This window comes from Sorex fumeus, unplaced genomic scaffold, assembly GCF_029834395.1.
Source record: "Sorex fumeus unplaced genomic scaffold, SorFum_2.1 ptg000007l, whole genome shotgun sequence".
NCBI lineage: Eukaryota > Metazoa > Chordata > Mammalia > Eulipotyphla > Soricidae > Sorex > Sorex fumeus.
In genome coordinates, this window is record NW_026606064.1 from 37,832,367 (window position 1) to 37,852,386 (window position 20,020).

At 47.1% G+C, this 20,020-nt stretch overlaps 1 protein-coding gene across 4 annotated transcripts in view; it reads left to right on the forward strand.

The window, feature by feature from the left end:
• The window catches only part of SERGEF (secretion regulating guanine nucleotide exchange factor), a 271,548-nt gene that overhangs the window by 183,182 nt on the left and 68,346 nt on the right, over positions 1-20,020 (forward strand). For all 4 annotated transcript variants that reach the window (XM_056133071.1, XM_056133072.1, XM_056133073.1 and 1 more), the window contains one exon: positions 545-581. In XM_056133071.1, the coding sequence (XP_055989046.1) occupies positions 545-581 (37 nt within the window). The remainder of the gene's footprint in view (positions 1-544; positions 582-20,020) is intronic.

The window sequence follows — 20,020 nt, forward strand, 5'->3', positions numbered from 1 at the left end:
TCTGAGCCAAGGCACTGCATGAGCCAAAGAGGTTTGAGAGAGCGTGCTGCCTTCCTCGAACTGCAGGTAGTTCCTGTGTCTGGAAGGCAGAAGTGAGAGTGAGTAGATGAGGCAAAGGCAGGCATTACTCCAGAGTGATGGTCTTTTGAGTTCAGTTTTCAAAAGCTGTTCTTGGTATGTTTTTAGGTCTCCATGTTATTAGCCACATTGTAGGAATTTTGAAAAATACTCCCCTCCTCCCCCCCCAAAAAAAGTAGAAAGGAAAGAAAGGATTTTCTAAAAAAGCACTTGTATCATTGCCTAAAAGATGACTACTTTAGCATTTTGATGTATTTCCAGGCAATGTAGTTAATCCCTCTTTCTATATGTATATGCATATTGTAATTACAGTGTTACCTTTACTAGATGGTGAAACTTTCTGTTTACTTCCTGAAATTTGCCCAGATTGGATGTTGGTATCATGCAAGAGAGAGCTGCGATCACAAGTGACATTGTCTGGAGCTATGTATTTGCCTTTTCTTATAGAACTTGTTTTCTCTCGCAGGTCTCTTGTGGCTCGGAGCATAATCTGGCGGTGGTTGGTAAGTAATTATACTGATTCCTTATTTATTCTGAAATTCCTGTAGTAGAATTAAAGAAGACTCTTGGTTGACTAGGGTTGCAGGTGAGAATATGAGTATGAATCTGAGTGTGTGTATGTGTGTGCGTGTGTGTGTGTGTGTGTGTGTGTGTGTGTGTGCGTGCATGTGCACGCGCCATGTGTATGGGTTGGGAATATTTTGGGAAATGGAAGGTTTTGATTGACTGAGGCTGTAGTAGAAGACTAAAAATTTTACTCTAAAAATTCTAAAAATTTTAATCCAACTCATGTAGGATATTTGTTAGTTGCTTCGGGAAGTGGCATTTGAAGACTTGAACGATCTAACAAACTGGGGCCATCAAATATAGGAAACTTGATAGAAAAAGGGTAGGAGACAGGCTTCTCCTGATTCTCTGATCAAATTTCTTGCACCCAGTTCTTTCTTTCTTCATTGGCTCTTTCTTAGGAAATGCAGGACTCCCTTTATTGCTTACTACCTTGTGTTTTGTGGTAGTCAAGAACTTTTAATTGACGTTTAATCACTGATTAATTGAGGTTTTTGCTAACTTCTCTCTGAATAACCGAGGTTCACAGTTTTTATAAGCAGGCCTTTGAGTATTTGCTTCAAGAAGCTTTCTCGATAAGGACCAGGAGGATTGCTCCACGGCTTGGGAGCCGGCTTCACATGCTGGGAGAAAAGGCAGCTCAGATAGAGAAGGGGCCACCAAGTAAAGGGCGCTTGGAAAGCCCACTCAGGATGGGAGATGTGCGCTGAAAGTAGACTATAAGCCAAACATGATGGCCACTTAATACCTGTATTGCAAACCACAACACCCAAAAGGAGAGAGAGAGAGCAAAAGGGAATATGCCTGCCACAGAGGCAGGGTGGGAGGGGCGGGAGCACTGGGAACACTGGTGGTGGAGAATGGTGGAGGGCTGAGTACTCGATCATTGTGTGACTGAAATGTAAGCGCAAAAGTTTGTAAGTCTGTAACTGTACTTCATGGTGATACATTAACAAATTTTTTTTTAAAAAAAGATGGAAAAATATAATGTAATTTAGAAAGCATTAAAAAAGAAAAAGAAAAAGGCTTCTCGAAAATACCAACCAATAGACACAGTTTCCATTCCAGAGCACATTAAAGAGAAGACAGTACAGTAACTAAACACCCAATAACTTAATTCCATTGATTAAATAAAATGAGAGTACAGTAGCACCTACCTCAAAGAGTTGTAGGGTTCACTAAATTAGGATATAGAAAGCAAGAAGAACAGTGCTTCACTCCTAATGATGAATTTGGAAACGATTATTATTACCCAGGACCTTTAGTGCGAATAATGACTCCCCATTGGCTTTACTTCTTGCATTTGTAAGAGGGAGAAGGAGTCAAGCTGAAAGCCGTGGCTCCCTCAGCCTCTGAAATTTCTTGTGTTGGGTGGGTCTTATGCTTGTTTGTTTGTTTGTTGTGCCAAGGATTGAACCTGAGACCTTCCCCATGCCAGGCAAATGCTCTCCCACCGAGCTACATCCCCAGCCCCGGATGTTTTAGGGCTCTCTCACAATCCCTTCACTGCCTCCTTTGTGTCTGTGGATTTCTCTTCCTGTCCGCTTTCTCCCTCAGCCTCGGCCCTCTGAACTTATGAAGGCCAAGCTTTTGCGTGTTGCTTTGCCACCTATTTGCAGCCCCTCAGAGCAGCACCAGGTCCTCAAGAGAGATTCACACATGCCTTTCTGAACTGTACTCGGCTGGCTTAGCAGCCCGGATGGAGAGGGGTGGGGGAAGAGGCTGTGGCTGGAAGGGCCACTGTGTGTGGCCCCTGTGTGGCCCCTCACGTGGTGCCCGCATGCAGGATGGCAGTGGGGGCAAGCTGCTCGCCAGCAGAGCCAGAGTGGGCAGGGAGGGAGGCCGAGGGGCTGGAGTCCCAGACTGAGGGAGAAAAGCTGTAGTTTCCAGCCAGCAAGCTCTGCCACAGCACCAGGGCCCTCTCCCGGAAACGCTCCCGCCTGGGAGTAATTAAGAGAAGCTCGTCAGAGAATCCCAGGCGGCCCCGGAGGATGTTGCTGCCCGCTGTTGCCACAGGAGGGCCAGAGGGCGACTTCCTCTGGGACTAACACAAACAAGAAGATGTCCTGGAATCTAAGAGGGCGGAAGAACAAAATCCACGTGAAGGAGGGGGCTGGAGCGGCGAGGCAGCCTGGGGCACCTCACTGTGTGGTGTCTGTGCGTCTGTGAAGGCCGTGTGTGTCCCTGATCCCCCTCCCCCAGGGAGAGCCCCACTCTGCAGGATCACTGACATGGAATCCATGGAATAGCATGTATTAAAGTCTGGTATAAAGTCTGTATTAAAGGCTGGAGCAATAGCACAGCGGGCAGGGTGTTTGCCTTGCATGCAGCCGACCCGGGTTCAATTCCTCCATCCCTCTCAGAGAGCCCAGCAAGCTACCGAGAATATCCCACCCGCAGGACAGACACTGGCAAGCTCCCTGTGGTGTATTCGATATGCCAAAATCAGTAACAACAAGACTCACAATGGGACGTTATTGGGCCCACTCAAGCAAAGCGATGAACAACAGGAAGACAATGCTACAGTGCTATGTAGGGGCCCTTAAGAAACAATTTACACACCTTTTTGTTTCTCTTCCCCCCTGGTCTGGGTGAGGAGAGGGGAGAATTTCCCTCCAATGTTCCTTTCTTTCTTTCCTTGTTTTGTTGGCTTTGGTTTGGCTTGGGGCTGACTCCTAGCTGTGTGCTCAGGCATCACGCCTGAGATGGAACCACATTTGGCCACGTGCACAGCAAGCACCTTACTCGCCGTACTGTCTCTCTGGCCCGATCTGGCCCTCCAGCGCCGATTTCTAGCCAACGGTGTCTTCTTTGCAACAGAAACCAAGGACGCCATTCTGGATGGGTGTATCTTGTGTCACCCCAAGGAGCTGCCCAAGCACATGAAGAGCAGGCCTTCCCGGTGAGCGTCCAAGGGCACATCACTGGCTTCCGTTTGTTCCCCAGGGCCTTGGGCTGCCTCACTGGCTGCTTAATGACGTTCCAGACTCAGGAAGGAGGAGCCCAGGCACCAGCTCTGTCTCTCTGCTGCCTGGGAGCTGGGAGCAGAGCACCCTCCCCCCCCCCCCCGCCCCACCTCCACCCACCACAACCCCTGGAGGAATGAGGCTCTCTGTGGTGCCCTGTGGGGTGCCAGCTGTGCAAGAAGCAGCAGCAGGAGGCTGCCTGTTTGCCCTGGCAGGAGGCCAGCGTGCACAGGAGAAGAGCTGGGGCAGTGGAGTTCCTGCCTGCTAAGAGCCGAGTTCTCAGAACCGTCTCCCTCGCCATCCCACCCTAGCCACATCTCTGTCTTTCAGTTTCCTGCCCCTGCGTGCTCAGCCCTCAGTGCCTAGTGCCGTGTCCTGCAGGCACTAAGTAAGTGCTAAATAAACAGTTTGGGTCCAGGACTGGATAGAGAAACTGAGATCAGATACAGCAGCATCCTCGTGTCCGGCAAACAGGCCAGTCCGAACAGACAGCATGAGGTTTTCACCGAGGGCCCGCTCTGCCTGAGGTCGTGGACACAAGAGTGGTCATGGAGCCTGGAACTGGGAGGGTGCCCACTGCTGGGCAGGCAGCCTGACTCCCCACACTGCTGCAGGCTGCACCCTCGGGTGGGGCACAGCGGGTGGCAGTGAAGAGAAGACAATAAGGTCAGGAAGCCCAACAGCCCAACGCAGGTCTCAAGGCTCCTGCCATCACGATGTGATCCCGCTGTCAGGGGTCACGGGGCCTCTCTTGCTCCCCGGCCCCTCCTCTAGGGATCTTTTCTGGGCTCTCCAGGCTTGTTATGTGACGTGCTAGGAACTGTGCCTGGCATACAAGGACAGATTCGAGAAATGTTCTGTTGCTGCTGGCACATGAGGCCGCAAGGAAGGCAGGCCACCGCTGGAAAATGGCTTGGGAGAAGGCTCTCAGAAGCACGAGAGGAAATTCCCCGTCAGGAGGTCAGGGGCCCAGGAAGACCAAGCTCACCTGAAGAGTGGGTATGCAGACCCCAGTTCTGAAAATCCCAGTGATGTCGGTGGGCCCCACGGTTGGCTCATGTGAAGTGGGGAAGAGAAAGACGGTCACTTTCTCCCCATCCGCCTCTGCCACCCGGGACCCAGGGTTACTGGGTTCTTGTCTCGCCTCACAGAAAGGAATTTCAGGAGTAGACAAGCAGTGAAATTACACAGTTTTTCTTTGGAGGTTTTGAAAGGAAGGAGGGAGAGAAAGTGGGAGAGAGTGGAGAGTAACCTGCTGAAGAGAAAGCCTGGGCTTCTCCAAGGACAGAGAGAGCCCCTACACAAATCCTAGCATTAGACAGAAAGTACACATCTCAAGAGGGGAGATGCGGGCGACACATGTGCTCGGCCACACGTGCGCAGGCAGCACATGAGCTCAGGCAGCATATGTGCGCCCTTCCTTCGTTCAGGTGGCCTTTATAGGGTTTCTCCAACCTGCGCCCATGCGGAGCTTCAACCTAGGTAAAAGTCTGTTGCTAGGGAGGTTACCAAGGGGGTTGGGAGTGGTGATGGTCTTCTTTGAAATTCCTTTCCTGACTTTTGTTTCTGCAGGAGCTTCTGTTGGAGGGGTTGGTCCAGCCCCCTCAGGGTCTGTTAGGACTGGCACCAGTTCTCCAGGAGGTCAGGGCTATTACTTCCCAGGAGATTTACTGCCATTGCCTTGGGAGAGGCCTTCCCTCTCTGCCTATCTACATCACCAGCAGGCCCAGAAACAATGCTCACTTGGATGGGCTACAGGTCAGGTTCTGTGACCCATCGTCCAGCACTGGGACTCAGCTTGGGTGGATTCCAGCCCAAGGAGGGCCTCACAGCACCCACACAGCTGCATGAGGAGTCAGAACGCTTCCATTCTTCTGCTGCTCATTTTATTTCCTTCCTCCCTCCTTCCCTCTCAGGTTGTTTGTTTCGGTTTTCTTGGCAGTTCCTTTTTGATGCTCTCCTTAGTTTTCCAGCAAAGTTTCTCTTCCCGTGTTCTGTGTTTGCTGCCATGGCAAAGTAGGTGAGATAATGAGGAGGGGCAACTTACTGATTATTTTTTGTTTTGTTTTGTGGCCACATCCGGTGGAACTCGGGGGCTGCTCCTGGCTCTGCACTCAGGAGTCACTCCTGGTGGTGCTCGGGGGATCGTATGGGATATATCGGGAATCAAATCCTAGTCCGGTGCATGCAAGGCGGGCACACTCCCCACTGTACTATCGCTCCAACTTAATTGATTGTAATGAAGAAAGAGCTGCTGGAGCCGGGCACAGAGAAACTCAGACTCAGTGACAGGAGAAGAGACCTCAGGCCGTGGGCCCTGGCACCGGCTCAGTGCCTGCCACATCATGGGCGCTTGGCAGGTGTGTGCTCATTGGACGTGTTCCCTAGTTTCCTCCATCCTTCCTCCTTCCCATCCAGGATTTTTGTCAGTGCTAGCTGCCCGGTGCTCCTCTGTGGATATTGGCCAAGACGAGCAGAGGTGAGGTGAGGGCACGTGTCACCCCTTGCTCACCCTGTCTTCAAGACCTTCACCTCCATGGCAGGTTGAATTGGCTCCAGCTGTTTGCTGCCCCTACGAGCAGCTTATTTGGGCTTGAATGGGCAATTTGTTTGCCTTCTTTCCTGATGTGCAGTTGTTCAGCCTTCCCTTCCTGCAGAGGGGAGGGGATGGGGGGGAGCTGATGCATTTCCTCTCGCACTGCTCCACACAGACCCTCGGACAGGATTTCATTGGTGCCCCTGGCGTGGAGCACTGAGGCTCGCCAGACAGGCATTGTTAAAGGGTTAGATATTTGGCAGGAGAATGTGGTTCCTCCTCCACCTCTTCCTCTTCCCAGCAGAAGCCGGCAGTTCTTTTACCAAATTGGAGTTTACATCTATGCAAGGATTTTCTTTCTTTCTTTCTTTCTTTTTTTTTGGCTAATGATTTTCAGCTGTTGAACCTTTGTATCATTGTAATATGTGTGGCAGAACGTCTGAACCCGGCCTGAACCCCCATCAGACTGGCATGTGAGAATTTGCTAGAGAGAACTCTTTTTTTGACACTCTCTTCCTCTCAGAGGAGCTGTCCAGGGTTTCAGGGCTGGGAGAAAGCCGTGTGGCCTCACTCACAGTGTGCCGGGCAAAGTGTAGTTCCTTCCCCTGTATCGTCCCGTTTGCTTCTCATCGCTGTTGATGAGTTGGCCCCACTGTTACCCCTGTTTTCTCGCTGAGGAAAGCTGAGATAGGCTCCACGGTTTGACCTTCTGAGGCCAGGGTGTCAGGAGGAGTCTGTGTCACGTGTCTCGCCCTGACACTGCCTTTCCACAGACTGCAGACAGCCTGACCTGTTCTGAAGATCACCGGATAAGGTGATTTAATCCCCAATATTTGGTTCCTCTTTGTGTTGTTGGGGAAGTTCTCTGCATATCCAGCCTAAACCTCTTTTGCATCACTTTAAGAGAAGACCATGGAATTGATAACACTGTTTTGGAAAAACAACTTTTTAAGGATTCTTCCCCCCCACCCCCACCCCCTTGCATTGTTCATTTTCTCTGTAAAAAATTCATTTGCTGGGGCCTGGGTGACAGTACAATGGGTAGGGCATTTGCCTTACATGCCTTACATGGGTTTGATCTCTGGCATCCTATACGGTTCTCTGAGCCTGCCAGGAGTGATTCCTGAGTGCATAGCCAGGAATAAACTCTGGCAAGGTGTGTCCCCCAAACCAAAAAACTATGTGTACTCCTTTAGTCTCTGTTTTTTTTTCTTTCATTAATTTTCTTGGGAGATGTTTCTATATCAATATAAAAGCCTTATTGATGCTTTTTTACAGCAACATAATATGCCAGTGCCATGAATTATTTAACCAGTTCCCTGTTGGTGGACATTTAAATGATTTCCAGTAGTTTCTACTCCACTAATGCTGTAGTGAATAACTGAGTGTATGTGTTATTTCTTATGTGGGAGAGTGTAATGTGTAGGATAAATTCCTAAAAATGAAAGCATTGTATCAGAGAGGCAATATATTTGTTATTTTGCAGGATGCTGCAGAATAAGCCTCCGGGGGGTTTTATGCCATTTTTCACTCCCACCAGCTATGTTCTGCCGTCTCCCTCATAGAGTGTGTCAAGACACTTTTGAAATTTTGCCAACCTTATAGGTGGATGGTTTAGTTTGCCTCTCAAGATAAAAGTGCAACACATTTGTAATAAAATGCACACATTTTAATGATTTCTGTTTGGTGAGTTTTTTGCCCAACTCTATACCTAAGAAACCTCCACCCAGAACCAGGTATAGAACATTTCCAACCCCTGGAAGATGCCCTCTGCCCCTCTCTCTTCAGTCAACATTTTTCTACCCTAGAGGTAACCACTGTTCTGATTTCTGTCTCCAGATATAAGTTTTGCCTGCACTTGAAGTTCATATAAATGGTGTTGTGCAGAACATACCCTTCAGGGGATAGTGTTTTTTGTTCTCATTATGTCCCTAAGAATCATCCATTTGAGGGCCGGGAGATGGTTACTAATTCAGGCTTCTGCCTTGCAAGTGCCAGGCTGTGTGTTGGATTCCTGGGGTCACTGCACATGCTGATCAGTTATAATCCACACTGTGAATAGAGAACAACTTGCTTACACACTTAGCTATTGATAAACATTTAAATTGTTTCCAGTTTGAAAATTGTGATAGTACTTCTGTGAGTATTTTATACTGTTAGGCACCTGTCAGTGAACATAATACATTTATTTCTACTGAGAGGATAACTAAGTAGGATTTCTATAGTATATATACAACATTAATAGACACTGCTCAACAATTTTCCAAAATAGTTATACCAATTTAAATTCCTACCAGCAATGCAGGACAGTTCCAATTATGCCATATTCTTGCAAGATATTTCCAGTTTCACCAGTTTAGACCATTCTGCCCAGGATATAGCATGGAATTCACTCTAGGATTATTAATTTCAATATCCCTGATAACTACAATGTGGAGCATCTTTTCATATGCTTCTAGGGCCCCCAGAAGCATACTTCTTTTGTCAAGTGCAAAGTTAGAAGTTAAAAGTCTTTGTCTTTGCACATTGTTTTAAAATGGATGAGGTGTATTTTTTCAGTAATTTGTAAGCAATGTTTGTTTTAGGGATTCAAGTCTTTTGTTGCATATGTATTTCATGAACATCTCCCAATCAGGGGCTTACTCTTTTCTTTTCTTTTTTTTTTTCTTTTTTGCTTTTTGGGTCACACCTGGCAATGCACAGGGGTCACTACTTCTGGCTCTGCACTCAGGAATTACCCCTGGTGGTGCTCAGAGGACCATATGGGATGCTGGGAATGGAACCTGGGTCGGCCGTGTGCAAGGCAAATGCCCTACCCACTGTGCTATCGCTCCAGCCTCCCAGGGACTTACTCTTTTATTCTCTTAATGGTGTCTTTTGATGAATAGATAATTTTAATTAGGTGCTGTTTACCAATCTTTTTTTTTTTAGAGCTTGTGTGTGTTTTTTTAATGTCTTATTGAAAGGTGGGTGTGTGTGGGGGGGGGGGTTGCCTATTTCAAGGCCATGTACATATTTTCTTTCTTTCTTGAAGTTATATTATTTTGCCTTTTACTTTTAAGCCTGAAATCCTTTATAAAATAGTTTTTTAAACAGTAACGTCTTTTGAAAAGTTCATCTTTCTCCACTGGATTTTATTTTATTTTGTTGGGGGTTGGGTAGACCCCACTTAGCATTGTTTTGGTACTAATCTCACCTTTGTGCTTGGTCTTAGCTCCTGCAGTACCAAGGATCAAAGTGGAGTCAGCCACAAGCAAGGCAAATGCCTTAACCTCTGAGCTATCTCTCTAGCCCTCCTCACTGAAGTTTGGCGACTCCTTTGTCTTTTAAATGAGAAGACTGCTTATGTGAGAATCTCATTCGTTGTTTTTCTGTTTTCTTCCTTGTATCGCATCATTTTGATCACATCTACACATCTGCTATTCTAGGCCCTCCAACTTTGTTGTTCTGTGACTTTTCTACTCTCGCTCTAGTTTATTATTATGAAAGAAGGTTGAGTATCTTTTCATACATTCAAGGGCTATTCATATCTTCTCTCTGATGGCTTTTCCATAAGTGTATTAGTTTTTTCATTGCTGTAGTAACAAATGACTCCCAAATTAGTGACCTGAAACAACACAAATCTTACATTTTACGGTCAGAGGCCTAAAATGAGTCTCAGTAGGTTAAAATCGGGGTGTCTTAGGGGCAGTGATTCTCTTCCCCTTTTCAGCCTCTAGAGCTGCCAGGACTCCTTGCCTTGTAACTCCTGCCTCCTCCAAAGCCAGCAATGACCCTGAGAGGCTTTCTCAGTCCTGTGACTCTTCTGACTTCTTCTTTCATGTTTTAGCATATTTGTGATCACATAGGGCCCACCCCACAGAATGAAATTTAGCATAAGGTCAGTTGGTTCACAGACCTAATTGCATCACTGCCTCAGCTCTCCCGTGCCATGTAACAGCGTCTTTACAGGCCCCAGGAATCAGAGCTTTGGGGGAAGGCCATTACTGGCCACCACAGTTCAGTTTGCCTTTTTATCCAGCTGGATTGTTGGTCTTATCTAATATGGTTCTAGAATTTTTTGTGTAATAAGGATATTAGGCCTTTGTGATTTCAGTCGCAAACATATTTTCCTAGCATATTTTAATTTTGGTGTTTTATTTATTCTGTCCACTTTTTTCCATGTTCCTTTTTCTTTCACTGGAGGCACATTTATTTGGTCTTTTTTTTTCCCACATGGCTTCAGGATTCTGAGAGGGAGAAACCCTCCCCTTTCTAGGTTCTAATGGGCTTTTCCTTATTAAAAAAATTCTAGTACCTTTATGATTTGATGGCTTTACATGTGACTCTCTTAACTATTCAAAATTTATCATGATATATGACATTATTGTTCAACTTTACTGTTTCTCCAGATGTGTATCTAATCATCGCAATATTATTTATTATATTTCCTGCCTCTCCCTGCCCTTTACCCTGTTGCTATAAGTAAAAAGTAAAGTAAAGGCCCTCCCGTTGATCATCGATTTGCTCGAGCGGGCCCAGTAATGTCTCCATTGGAGACTTTGTTGTTACTGTGTCTGGCATATCGAATACTCTAGGTAGCTTGCCGGGCTCTCTGAGAGGGGCGGAGGAATCGAACTCGGGTCGGCCATGTTGGCTGCATGCAAGGCAGACGCCCTACCCGCTGTGCTATCGCTCCAGCCCCTGTTGCTATAAAACAGTTATTTTCAACCTTTTATACCTGCACACTGGCTGAAAGCCACCCCTGTATACAAGACATCTAAAGAGGCAGTGACTTACCAGGATTGCCAGGCAGAGAGGGACTACTTAGGCCAAGGATCTTTTGATCCCTTTGTTCTCCAGGTCTTTACTCGGGCCCCGAGTGACATCTTCAAAGCCTCTTACACACCTGGGCACTTGAGACACTGTATTTTCTTCTCTGCTAGGCCAGAAATATGATAGAACCCTTTGCATTTAGGCCTTTTACAATTAATGCAGAGATATTAGGACAAATCCTCTCTTGTCACTCCATTCACATTTCTATCAAATTGATCTTCTATTTATTTTTAAGGCATTGTGCAACATCACAGGGTATGCCTTTTTTAGCTTTCAATAAAGATGATATTTTTTTCTATTAAAGGAGCAGTGTTTGTGTCACTATGTTAGAACCCTTCTATGTGAGACCACACATCTGTTGAGAAGGCTTACATACACCTACTCTCTTATTGCCAATATTTTTTTTTCTTTTTGGTTTTTGAGCCACTCTGGCTGTGATCAGGGATTACTTCTGGTTCTGCACTCAGGAATTACTCCTGGTGGTACTCAGGGGATCACATGGGATACAGGGGTTGAACCCAGGTTGGCCATATGCAAGGCAGATGCCCCACCCATTGTACTCTTTCTCCGGCCCTTACCAGCTTTTTTGAGGAACAAGATTCTGCTGTGTTTTAGTACCATGTCATGGTCCTCTTAGGGTGACTTATAATAGCAAGAACTGCAGTCGTGACCCACCACACTTGTTTACAAAGACTCAGGATCCTTGGGGCCTTGCAAAAGTAAATGAGGTATGATGAGCTAGAGGCAACGGAGTGCTGAATAAGCTAGAGATGTGTCTGCAGTGGAAGGACTGAGCTTTGGCCCTTTCTTTGTCTGCCACTGATTCTCTGTGTGATCCTGGCATCCACAGTCTTTCTCTAGGCCTCCTTCAGACTCCTGTTTGAGAAGTATTTCTAACGTTGGCCTCTCCCATCAGCTCTTTCACTATGTCTACAGACATAATGGGCAAGATCAAGGATGTTTCTCAGTTTGTGCTTGGCAGTCTGTTTCAATGTGTTGTCATTGATTGGGAAGGAAATGGAGAAAGGAAAGAGCAGATTTAAGTCAAGGAGCTGAATTGCTTTTTTGTTTGCTTTGTTTTGAGGTCACCCCTATTGGTGTTTAGGGCTTATTCTTGGCTCTGAACTCAGGGATCACTCCTAGTGGTCTCAGGGGATCCTGCGGCATGCCAGAAATCAAACCCAGGTTGACTGCATCCAAGGCAAGTGCCTTACCTATTGTACTATTGCCCAGCCACTGAATTTGTTTTTTTTTTTTTTCACATAATCAAATATGAGATCCTATGGAACATTCTAATCTTAACTGCATGACAAGAGATTGGAATGAAGATTTTCAGCTGTTCAAAGAGGTCAGAGAGTTGTTTCTGTAGAAAGACTAGTAAAGCAGATCCTTTAATAATGTCATTTCATTTTAATGTCATTTTGTTAGAACATCTGTAAGGGGGTGAAATCAATTTCTGGCCAGCGTCATCATCTGTGGGGAATTTGCACTTTCTCCCCATGTCTGCATAGGTTTTGTTCAAGTATTCCAGCTTCCTCCCACTTGTACCCCAAAGAGATGCACACTAGGTTCACTGGTGTGTCTGAATTATTCTTAAGTGTGTATGCATGCCTTTGCATGTATGTATACATGTGTGCATGTGGAGTGGATGTCCTGTCCAGGGCTGGTTCCTTACTGCACTGAGCTTCCAGGAGGGCCACCCTGAAGAGACATGGAAAATCAATGAGTGAAAATTAAAATATTGAAAATATTTTAGTTTTGTATTTAGAAGTTTACAGTAATGATTTTGTGACCAAAGCTTAACTCTTATTTTTTTTTTCCAGTACCCTTTGGTAAAATTGTCTTTGTTGCACTTAAGTTACCCTTTCAGTTAAAGATGTATTTCTTTTTTTTTTTTCTTTCTTCCATTTTTCTTTGTTTTGTTTGTTTTGGTTTGGTTTTGGTTTAGGGCCCACACCCAGTGGGGGTTACTCTTGGCTCTGCACTCAAGAATTACTTCCATCAGAAATGCTGGGGATTGAACTTGGGTTGGCCACATGCAAGACAAGTGCCCTACCTGCTCTACTCTCTCTCGAGCCCTGAGATGCAGTTTCGGAGAACATGTCTGTGATACTGTGGGAGGCCTCACTTTCCCTTCAGGTCTAGGTGGAGATATTTTCTGCATAGTAGCCTTGTTGACAGGTGTGCTTTTGTGATGTCATGGAGTTCTGTGACTCTTCCTCTTGCTGCAGTAATTTGACCCAGGGGCAGAGGTTGGTTCCTGAGCACACCTTTGCAGGGATCTGCTCACCCTGTGAGACTTTCTCCTTAGATGCCAGCTCAGCTGTTGTGAGGGTTGGGTCTTCAGTAAAAGCCATAGCACATGCTGGCTCTGTCTCCCCACAAAAAAGTTCAGATGGAGCCACTCATCTCCGGAGAGTGACTGGAATGCAGAGGGCCCAGGGTGGAAGCAGCTAACTGCCCAGGAAAGAATGGCCTGGGTGGGGGTAAAGGGGGTGGGAGAGTGTCCCCCTGTTCCCCAAACAGGCAGGCAGACCATGGAGGGTTTGTGTTCAGAGAGGAGAGGGGACCTGAGAAGGGGAAGAAGTCACACTCTCCAAGTACCTCTTCCATGCCAGGCAGTGTGGTGGGCACCTTTATCACCATGAAACTGGAAACAGTGGCAGGCTGTGAGCACTGACCAAGTGCTGGCCTGCCAGGTCCAAGGCCTGTAGTTGTTGTTGTTGTTGTTGTTTCATTTTATTGTCACAACCATCGTATAATATAGGCAATAGGCACTATTAGTAGCACATTTTGGTTTTTGTTTGTTTTGTTTTGCGTTCACATCCCTTGGTACTCAGAGTTTACTCCTGACTCTGTGCTCAAGGATCACTCCTGGCGGAGTGCAGGGGCCTCACATGGGGTGCCAGGGATTAAGCCCAGGTCAGCTACGTGCAAGGCAAGCACCCTATCTGGAGTATTATCACTCCGGCCACAGACACCACATTTCACAGGTCAGGAAACCAAGGTAGAGAGGCAGCAACTTGCCCAGAGTCACAGGACGGATGTCAGGGCAATGTCTCAACTCCCAGCCCAAGTTCCAGACCCCACTGCCTTCCTCTGATCCCAACACAACCACTTTTCCCTCCCTGGTCCCGTCATGGGGAGAGTTGAGGGGTGAGGAGCTGCCGGGGTTCTTTCTCTTATGCTTGTCACAGGTTTCTGTCTTCCCCCCTCTGTGGGCAGGAGAAGTGACAGATAGGGCTGAGGAGAATTTTGTGCTTCCCTCAGTTCCAGTCCAACCTGGGAATACAAACCGTAGACCTTTCCCTCGGGACCCGCCCTGTCATCATCTCTCAGGTGCAGTTGGCTGGGGGGGGGGGGGTGGCGGGGGGGCGGGGAGGGGTCCCGTGAAGAGATTGCCAGGCAGTGCGTCTGTAGACTTGGGGAGTAATTCCCTGCCTTTTCGAATCTCCTCTCCCCTGTTATCTTCGCCCTCCCTGTTATCTTCCTCGGCCTCTTGCCGTTTATTATGATTTATGACATTTTTATCACTTAAAAGTCTATGATAATAGTGCCTTGAGGCGGGAGACCACTGAAATCCTTATATAAATAATTCTGCCTCCCCGAGCGGGCTGGAGGGGGAGGCCTGGTGTTGCAGATTTAGCAGCTGCAGAAGCTATAACCAAGAGGAGCCTTGTCAGTCACAGAAGTGAATCATTCCAATGACGGCTTTGCAGAGTCCTTCTCAGGGCCCGAAGGTAAATTGGAGAGCAGTGTCTCCTGCATCCTTCCCCCCAAAGCTTCAAGGGAAGCGAAGCTTGCTTCCTGGAAATGGAGCAGGCACAGGGATCGGGAAACGCCTGAGTCCTCGAGCCACACCCACCCACTAGCGTTGTCACCTCCTAGCTCCAGGTCACCCACCTGGGCCTCTGTTTCCCCATCTGTAAAAATGAGAGTGATGAGACCCCCCCCCCTCCGGGTTGCACAGTGAGTCGCCTGAAATCCAGGAGAGAATCCGCCTGGTGTTCTCAGTGCCTCTTCCCTCCCCGGAGGTCTCAAAGTGTGGGATAATCACCGCAGGGAAGTAGATTGAATGAGGGGTGGAATGGTCTGGTTTCCAGAGTGCAGAATGAGGACTCAAATGCTCAAATATGCATTTGAGTCATGGCTCTGTTTTCAGTTCCATCCAACCTTTAGTTTAAAACTGTGGTTTCACGGGCTGGAGAGATAGTCCAGTGGCTAAAGGTACAACCCCTGACTTGGGTTTAGTTCCTGACACCCTGTGTCATTCCCAGAGACCTGCCAGGAGTGAGCCCTGCGGCACCCCAGGGTGTGGCTCCAAACCCATAAATAAGTAGACATGTGTTTTCTTGGGCCCGGGAGGAGGCAGTACCAGGGTGAAGGTGCATGCCTTGATTGCGGCCCAGTCCGGTTTAATTCCCAGCACCACATGGTTCTCTCAACAGTGCAGGGGCAGCCCCAGCTCTGCTGGTGCACCCCCCTCCCACTCCCAGCTCCACCACTGCAGGCTGAGCAGCAGCCCTTCTGGCCATTGGCTCAGCAGTGCTAGGAGGGGCCTTCAGGCCTTTGGAGCCTAGCTTGGAAGGTGCTTCCTCTGCTCCCCCAGAAGTGGTTTCTTTCTTCCTGGCGTGTCCTTTCTTCTTTCCTGTGTGCAGGGGGGATGGGGGGAGTTGGGGAGAGGATGGTGCAGCTTCTCCAAAAGCGCAGACTCCAGTCTCCTCAGCCACACCGTCTGAGGGCCCTGACGCAGCTCAGACAGACGGCCAGCCCTACATTGGGTGTCCAGCACCTACACACCAAACCACACCTGCAGCACTCAGCCCTTTCTCCTGGCCAGTGTCCGGCAGTCACCACGGGCGCTATCAGCATTCAGGAAATCTGTGACCAAATGCTTGGTCATGTGTGTTTTACTCTCGTCTTTGAGGCTCTGCTCTCACGCCAGACCTGCCTCTGGCTGGCCCACTCGTAGGGCTGTGAGGCATTTCGCCCTGGCACGCAGACACAGCTGTGCGGCTTTGGGCCTTGGGGGAGCCCCTGGTGAGTGAGAAGTTTCTGCAGCAAGTCCTGTCTGCTCCCTCCTCTGTTCTCCAGATGTACACATAGCCCCCCACCAGGCCTCACAGCCCGAGCTCTGGGAAGCCTCCCGGCCCCCATGCTGTGGAGGACAGGCACAGCCTGCTGGGCACCCGGGGGTCACTGGCCAAGATGAGTTATTTCTGATCTCCTTACAGCAGCTCCCTGGGAGGCAGGCGTGGCGGTCAGTGTGAATCCTGACGCTGCGACTTCACACTGTGATCAAGGGCACATTTCAGCAGTCACCTGGGGGTTGGATCTGCCCCAGCATAGGGCGGGGAGGGCGAGTGAAGGAAACATGGTGGCCGCAGCCTGTTGCCGGCCGCAGAGGGAATAGTGACCCAGGGAGGGAAGGCAGCCCATTCCTTAGGAAAGACAGCACTCTTTTTTAGCTGTAAAAAAAGGGAAACTGAGGCTGGGAGACCAAGCTTCTCACCCAAAGCTTCTAGAGTTAGCAAGCAGCTAGGTCTGGACTATAATCCAGGTCTCCTAATCTGGAATAAATGTCCCAAACCCATTTAGAACTGGTCCCATGAGGGTAGAGTTCCAACCTCCCCACTTTCTGCTGAACCTTGCTTTGTGGAAAAGGAGTGCTGGTGAAGAGTGTGTCTGTGTGTGTGTGTGTGTGTGTGTGTGTGTGTGTGTGTGTTTATGGCCACCTGTCCAAAGACACGTGTGTTTGTTTAGAAATACATGCACACACACACACACACACACACACACACAAATACAGCAGGAAAGAGTCTTGAGAAGCCACAGTTCCAAAGAGTGCTCCATGAATGTAGTATTTTGTCTAATGGTTTTTCTCAGAGTGTTAATCTCTCGATTTGCAGAACTTGTTGAGGATCATTACGAAACACATTGCAGTGTTCATATTCTGATCCTAGAAGGGGCTCTCTAATGAGCATAAATTAAATCCTCCATAAATGACAAAAGAACCTTGGCAGAATCCCTAGTTATCATCACAATGACCAATCATGAAGGTACTGATAATGATCTATAGGAGTGTTGGGGTCTTTTATTCCTGTCATTTAATCAGGGCCAAAACCCTATGTAGCGGGGCCTGGGGTGAGGAGTATCCCCATCTCATAGGTGGGAAATCCAGGACCGGGGATTATGGAGAAGTGGCTTGAGAACTGAGATGACATTTGCTGAGACAGTATAATCTAGCAGAAAAGTAAAAGGTTTTTGAGTCAGGCGTCCCTAGGTTTAAGTGCAGTTTGACACTAATGACACAGATTTAAACAAACAAACTAGTCAACAGTATATTTCCTCCTCCTTCTCTTCCCTTTTTTGCTGTTGGTGATGCGGGGATGTACACACTTGGCTGGGGTGTTTGCACACTTGTTGGAGCTGGTGCTCATACTTGTAGCCTTACACTTGCAAGGCAGGTGCTTTGTCGCGTAGTGATTTCTGGGGTCCCTGAAGGTGTTAATCTTGAGAAAAATCACTCTCTTGGCCCCCCACATTCCTCACCTGTAAAATGAAGTGTAATACTACTTCCCTTGCTGGGTTATTTTAAAGATTTTTCTGTGTACTTTCTAGATAGCCCTAGCATATGTCTGGTCAGAGTAGGTCCGTGGCACATGGTAATTCTGTTCTGTCTCCTGCCCGCTGTTCTTGCTACCTGTACACGCTGCCTGCTGCCCTGATAAGGAAAGTGCCAGGAACTGGGCTGAACTGTTTTGAGGCCAGAAAGCTCAGGAAGTGCCTTTTTGAAGTAAATCATTCTCATTAACTTTCAGAAGGTAAAGGAGCTTTATTTTATTCCCAATACTAGGGCCTGAGGCAGATTTTTGTTCTACAAATTTAAATAGTTTCATACCAATACCAAAGCAAAGTAATGTCATATATGGATGTTGTTGACAGTAAGTGCCCACTGTCTAAAAATGCTTTTTGGAACATAGACATCTCTTTAAAAGGTGTGTAGACTGAAAACTGTGGCTTAGCAACAAAGTGCATGTCTTGCATCCATGAGACCTGGGTTTGATCCCCTGCTCTGGGGCAAAGAATAAATAAATACAAATAAAATATGCGTATAATTTGAATAGGAGATTTCATATGGGGTCAGAGATATAGAGCTAGAATGGTTTAAGATACCATCAGGTGGACCAGAGATAGTACAATGAATAGGGTGCTTGCCCTGCACATGGCTGACCCAGATTTGATCCCTCACACCCATATGGTCCCAAGCCTCACCAAGAGTGATCACTGAGTGCAGAGCTAGGGGTAAACCCTGAACACTGCCAGGCTGTGACCCTCCCCCCCCAAAAAAAAAACCCAAAAAAAAAACATGCTCAGTGATAAGAATAGATATCATTAAACTCTTATTGGCAAGGGAGCATGCATGATTAAGGTTGGAAAAATAGACTCAGAGAGCGGCTTGTGCATGAAAACATACACCTGTTACTCTCATCTAGCCATGTACTTTGCTAACTCAAAACCCTTATACAGAAGTGTTTAGAAGTGTTGACTGCAGAGATCTTATTCAACTTTGCACTTAACTTTGCAAAATTTAACTGCATTTAATTTTGACCTGTCGGAAGGCAGTGTCATGTGGAGGAAAGAGCACTGGGCTGGGAGTCAGGAGACTCCCCTATTGTGCTTGGTCCCACTCCCATTCAACAGCAAGACTTGGACGTGACACATAAGCTCTTTTGTCCCTTACTTCCTCTCTTGTGAAAAACAATCGGGCCACTTCTGGAAAAGCCTCTGCAGCTATTTCCCAGAAATCTTCAAGGGGTCCATTCACTTTCATTTTTTAATTCGTATCTTAGAATTGTCTCCTAAGGACCTATTCCATAGCTCTTAATCATGAAGAAGTTTTTATGGTTAGAGATGCTCATCACCGTGGCTTTATAGTTTAATATAAGCTTCTTGTTTTCATAGCTTAATATAAGTTTCCTCTTTGGTAGAAGCTGCCAAAGTGCCCAACAATCGGGAGTGGATAGAGTATGGCCCATCTGCTTGAGCTCTTGGCAGTTTTTACTAGGAGTAACAATATTACATGTGAAAAATGAGAATTTCTTCTGTAGCATCTCAGTGCCTATAGATGAAATACTAGGAAACATCTTAGTTCCCACAATGGACAACACTGTTGAAGTCATCCAAGATGCTTCATTGTCACGCCTCAGCTATTCACACAGACTGTCCTATGCCACCTGTGTTTGGCTCTTATTGTGACTGCTACAGAGACAGTATGGTAACCTTAGTATGTTTCCCTGTCAATGACTTTCTCCCTCATAAGCTTGGGTATGTCCTATTCATCCTTCCCTAGTACCCAGCTTTCCTTGGTCCCACTGGGCAGCCTTTCAGTCCACGGTAGAGTTCCCTGACTTCTTGAAAGGCATCATTTGCTCCTTCATGACTGTTGCTATACATTTTCTAAGGGGAATATAATAACCATGTTTTATACAGTCTTCTGTGTCTTTGTCTGCCTTTGCAAATGACCTCACCCCTCAGAGGTCAACTTATTATTGTTAAATCCCTACCCTGTATTTTGCAGAGAGCCTGGCATTTAATGGGCACTCAGTGCCAATGGATTGGTTTTTTTGGTTTTTTTTTTTTTTGTTTTACCCTTATTCTTAGCTTTTCCATCTTTTTCTGGTGTTTTTAAAATGAGCAGTATACTGATACTAGAAGAAAAATAATAGTAATTCATTTACCCGTTTCCTTTTAAGGAGGTGACCAGCTGAACTCAAAAGTTCTCAAACCTGGCAGTGTATCAGAATAAGCAGGAGGAGGTATTAAGGTATACATTCCCCCTCCCACAAACAGACTTTCTGGATCCCAGTCTCTGGGGTAAGAACCTGGAATCAGTGTTACGAAGCATCGCCCAATCACTTTGGTTACTGTGATGCCTACCCACCCCCAACAAACTACCTCTAAAGGCGCTTTCACCTCAGAATCCCTGGCTGTCCAGTGGTCTCCCACCCCTGCGGCCAAGAGGGACACGCAGGAAGGTCCTAGAGTGGAGAATCAC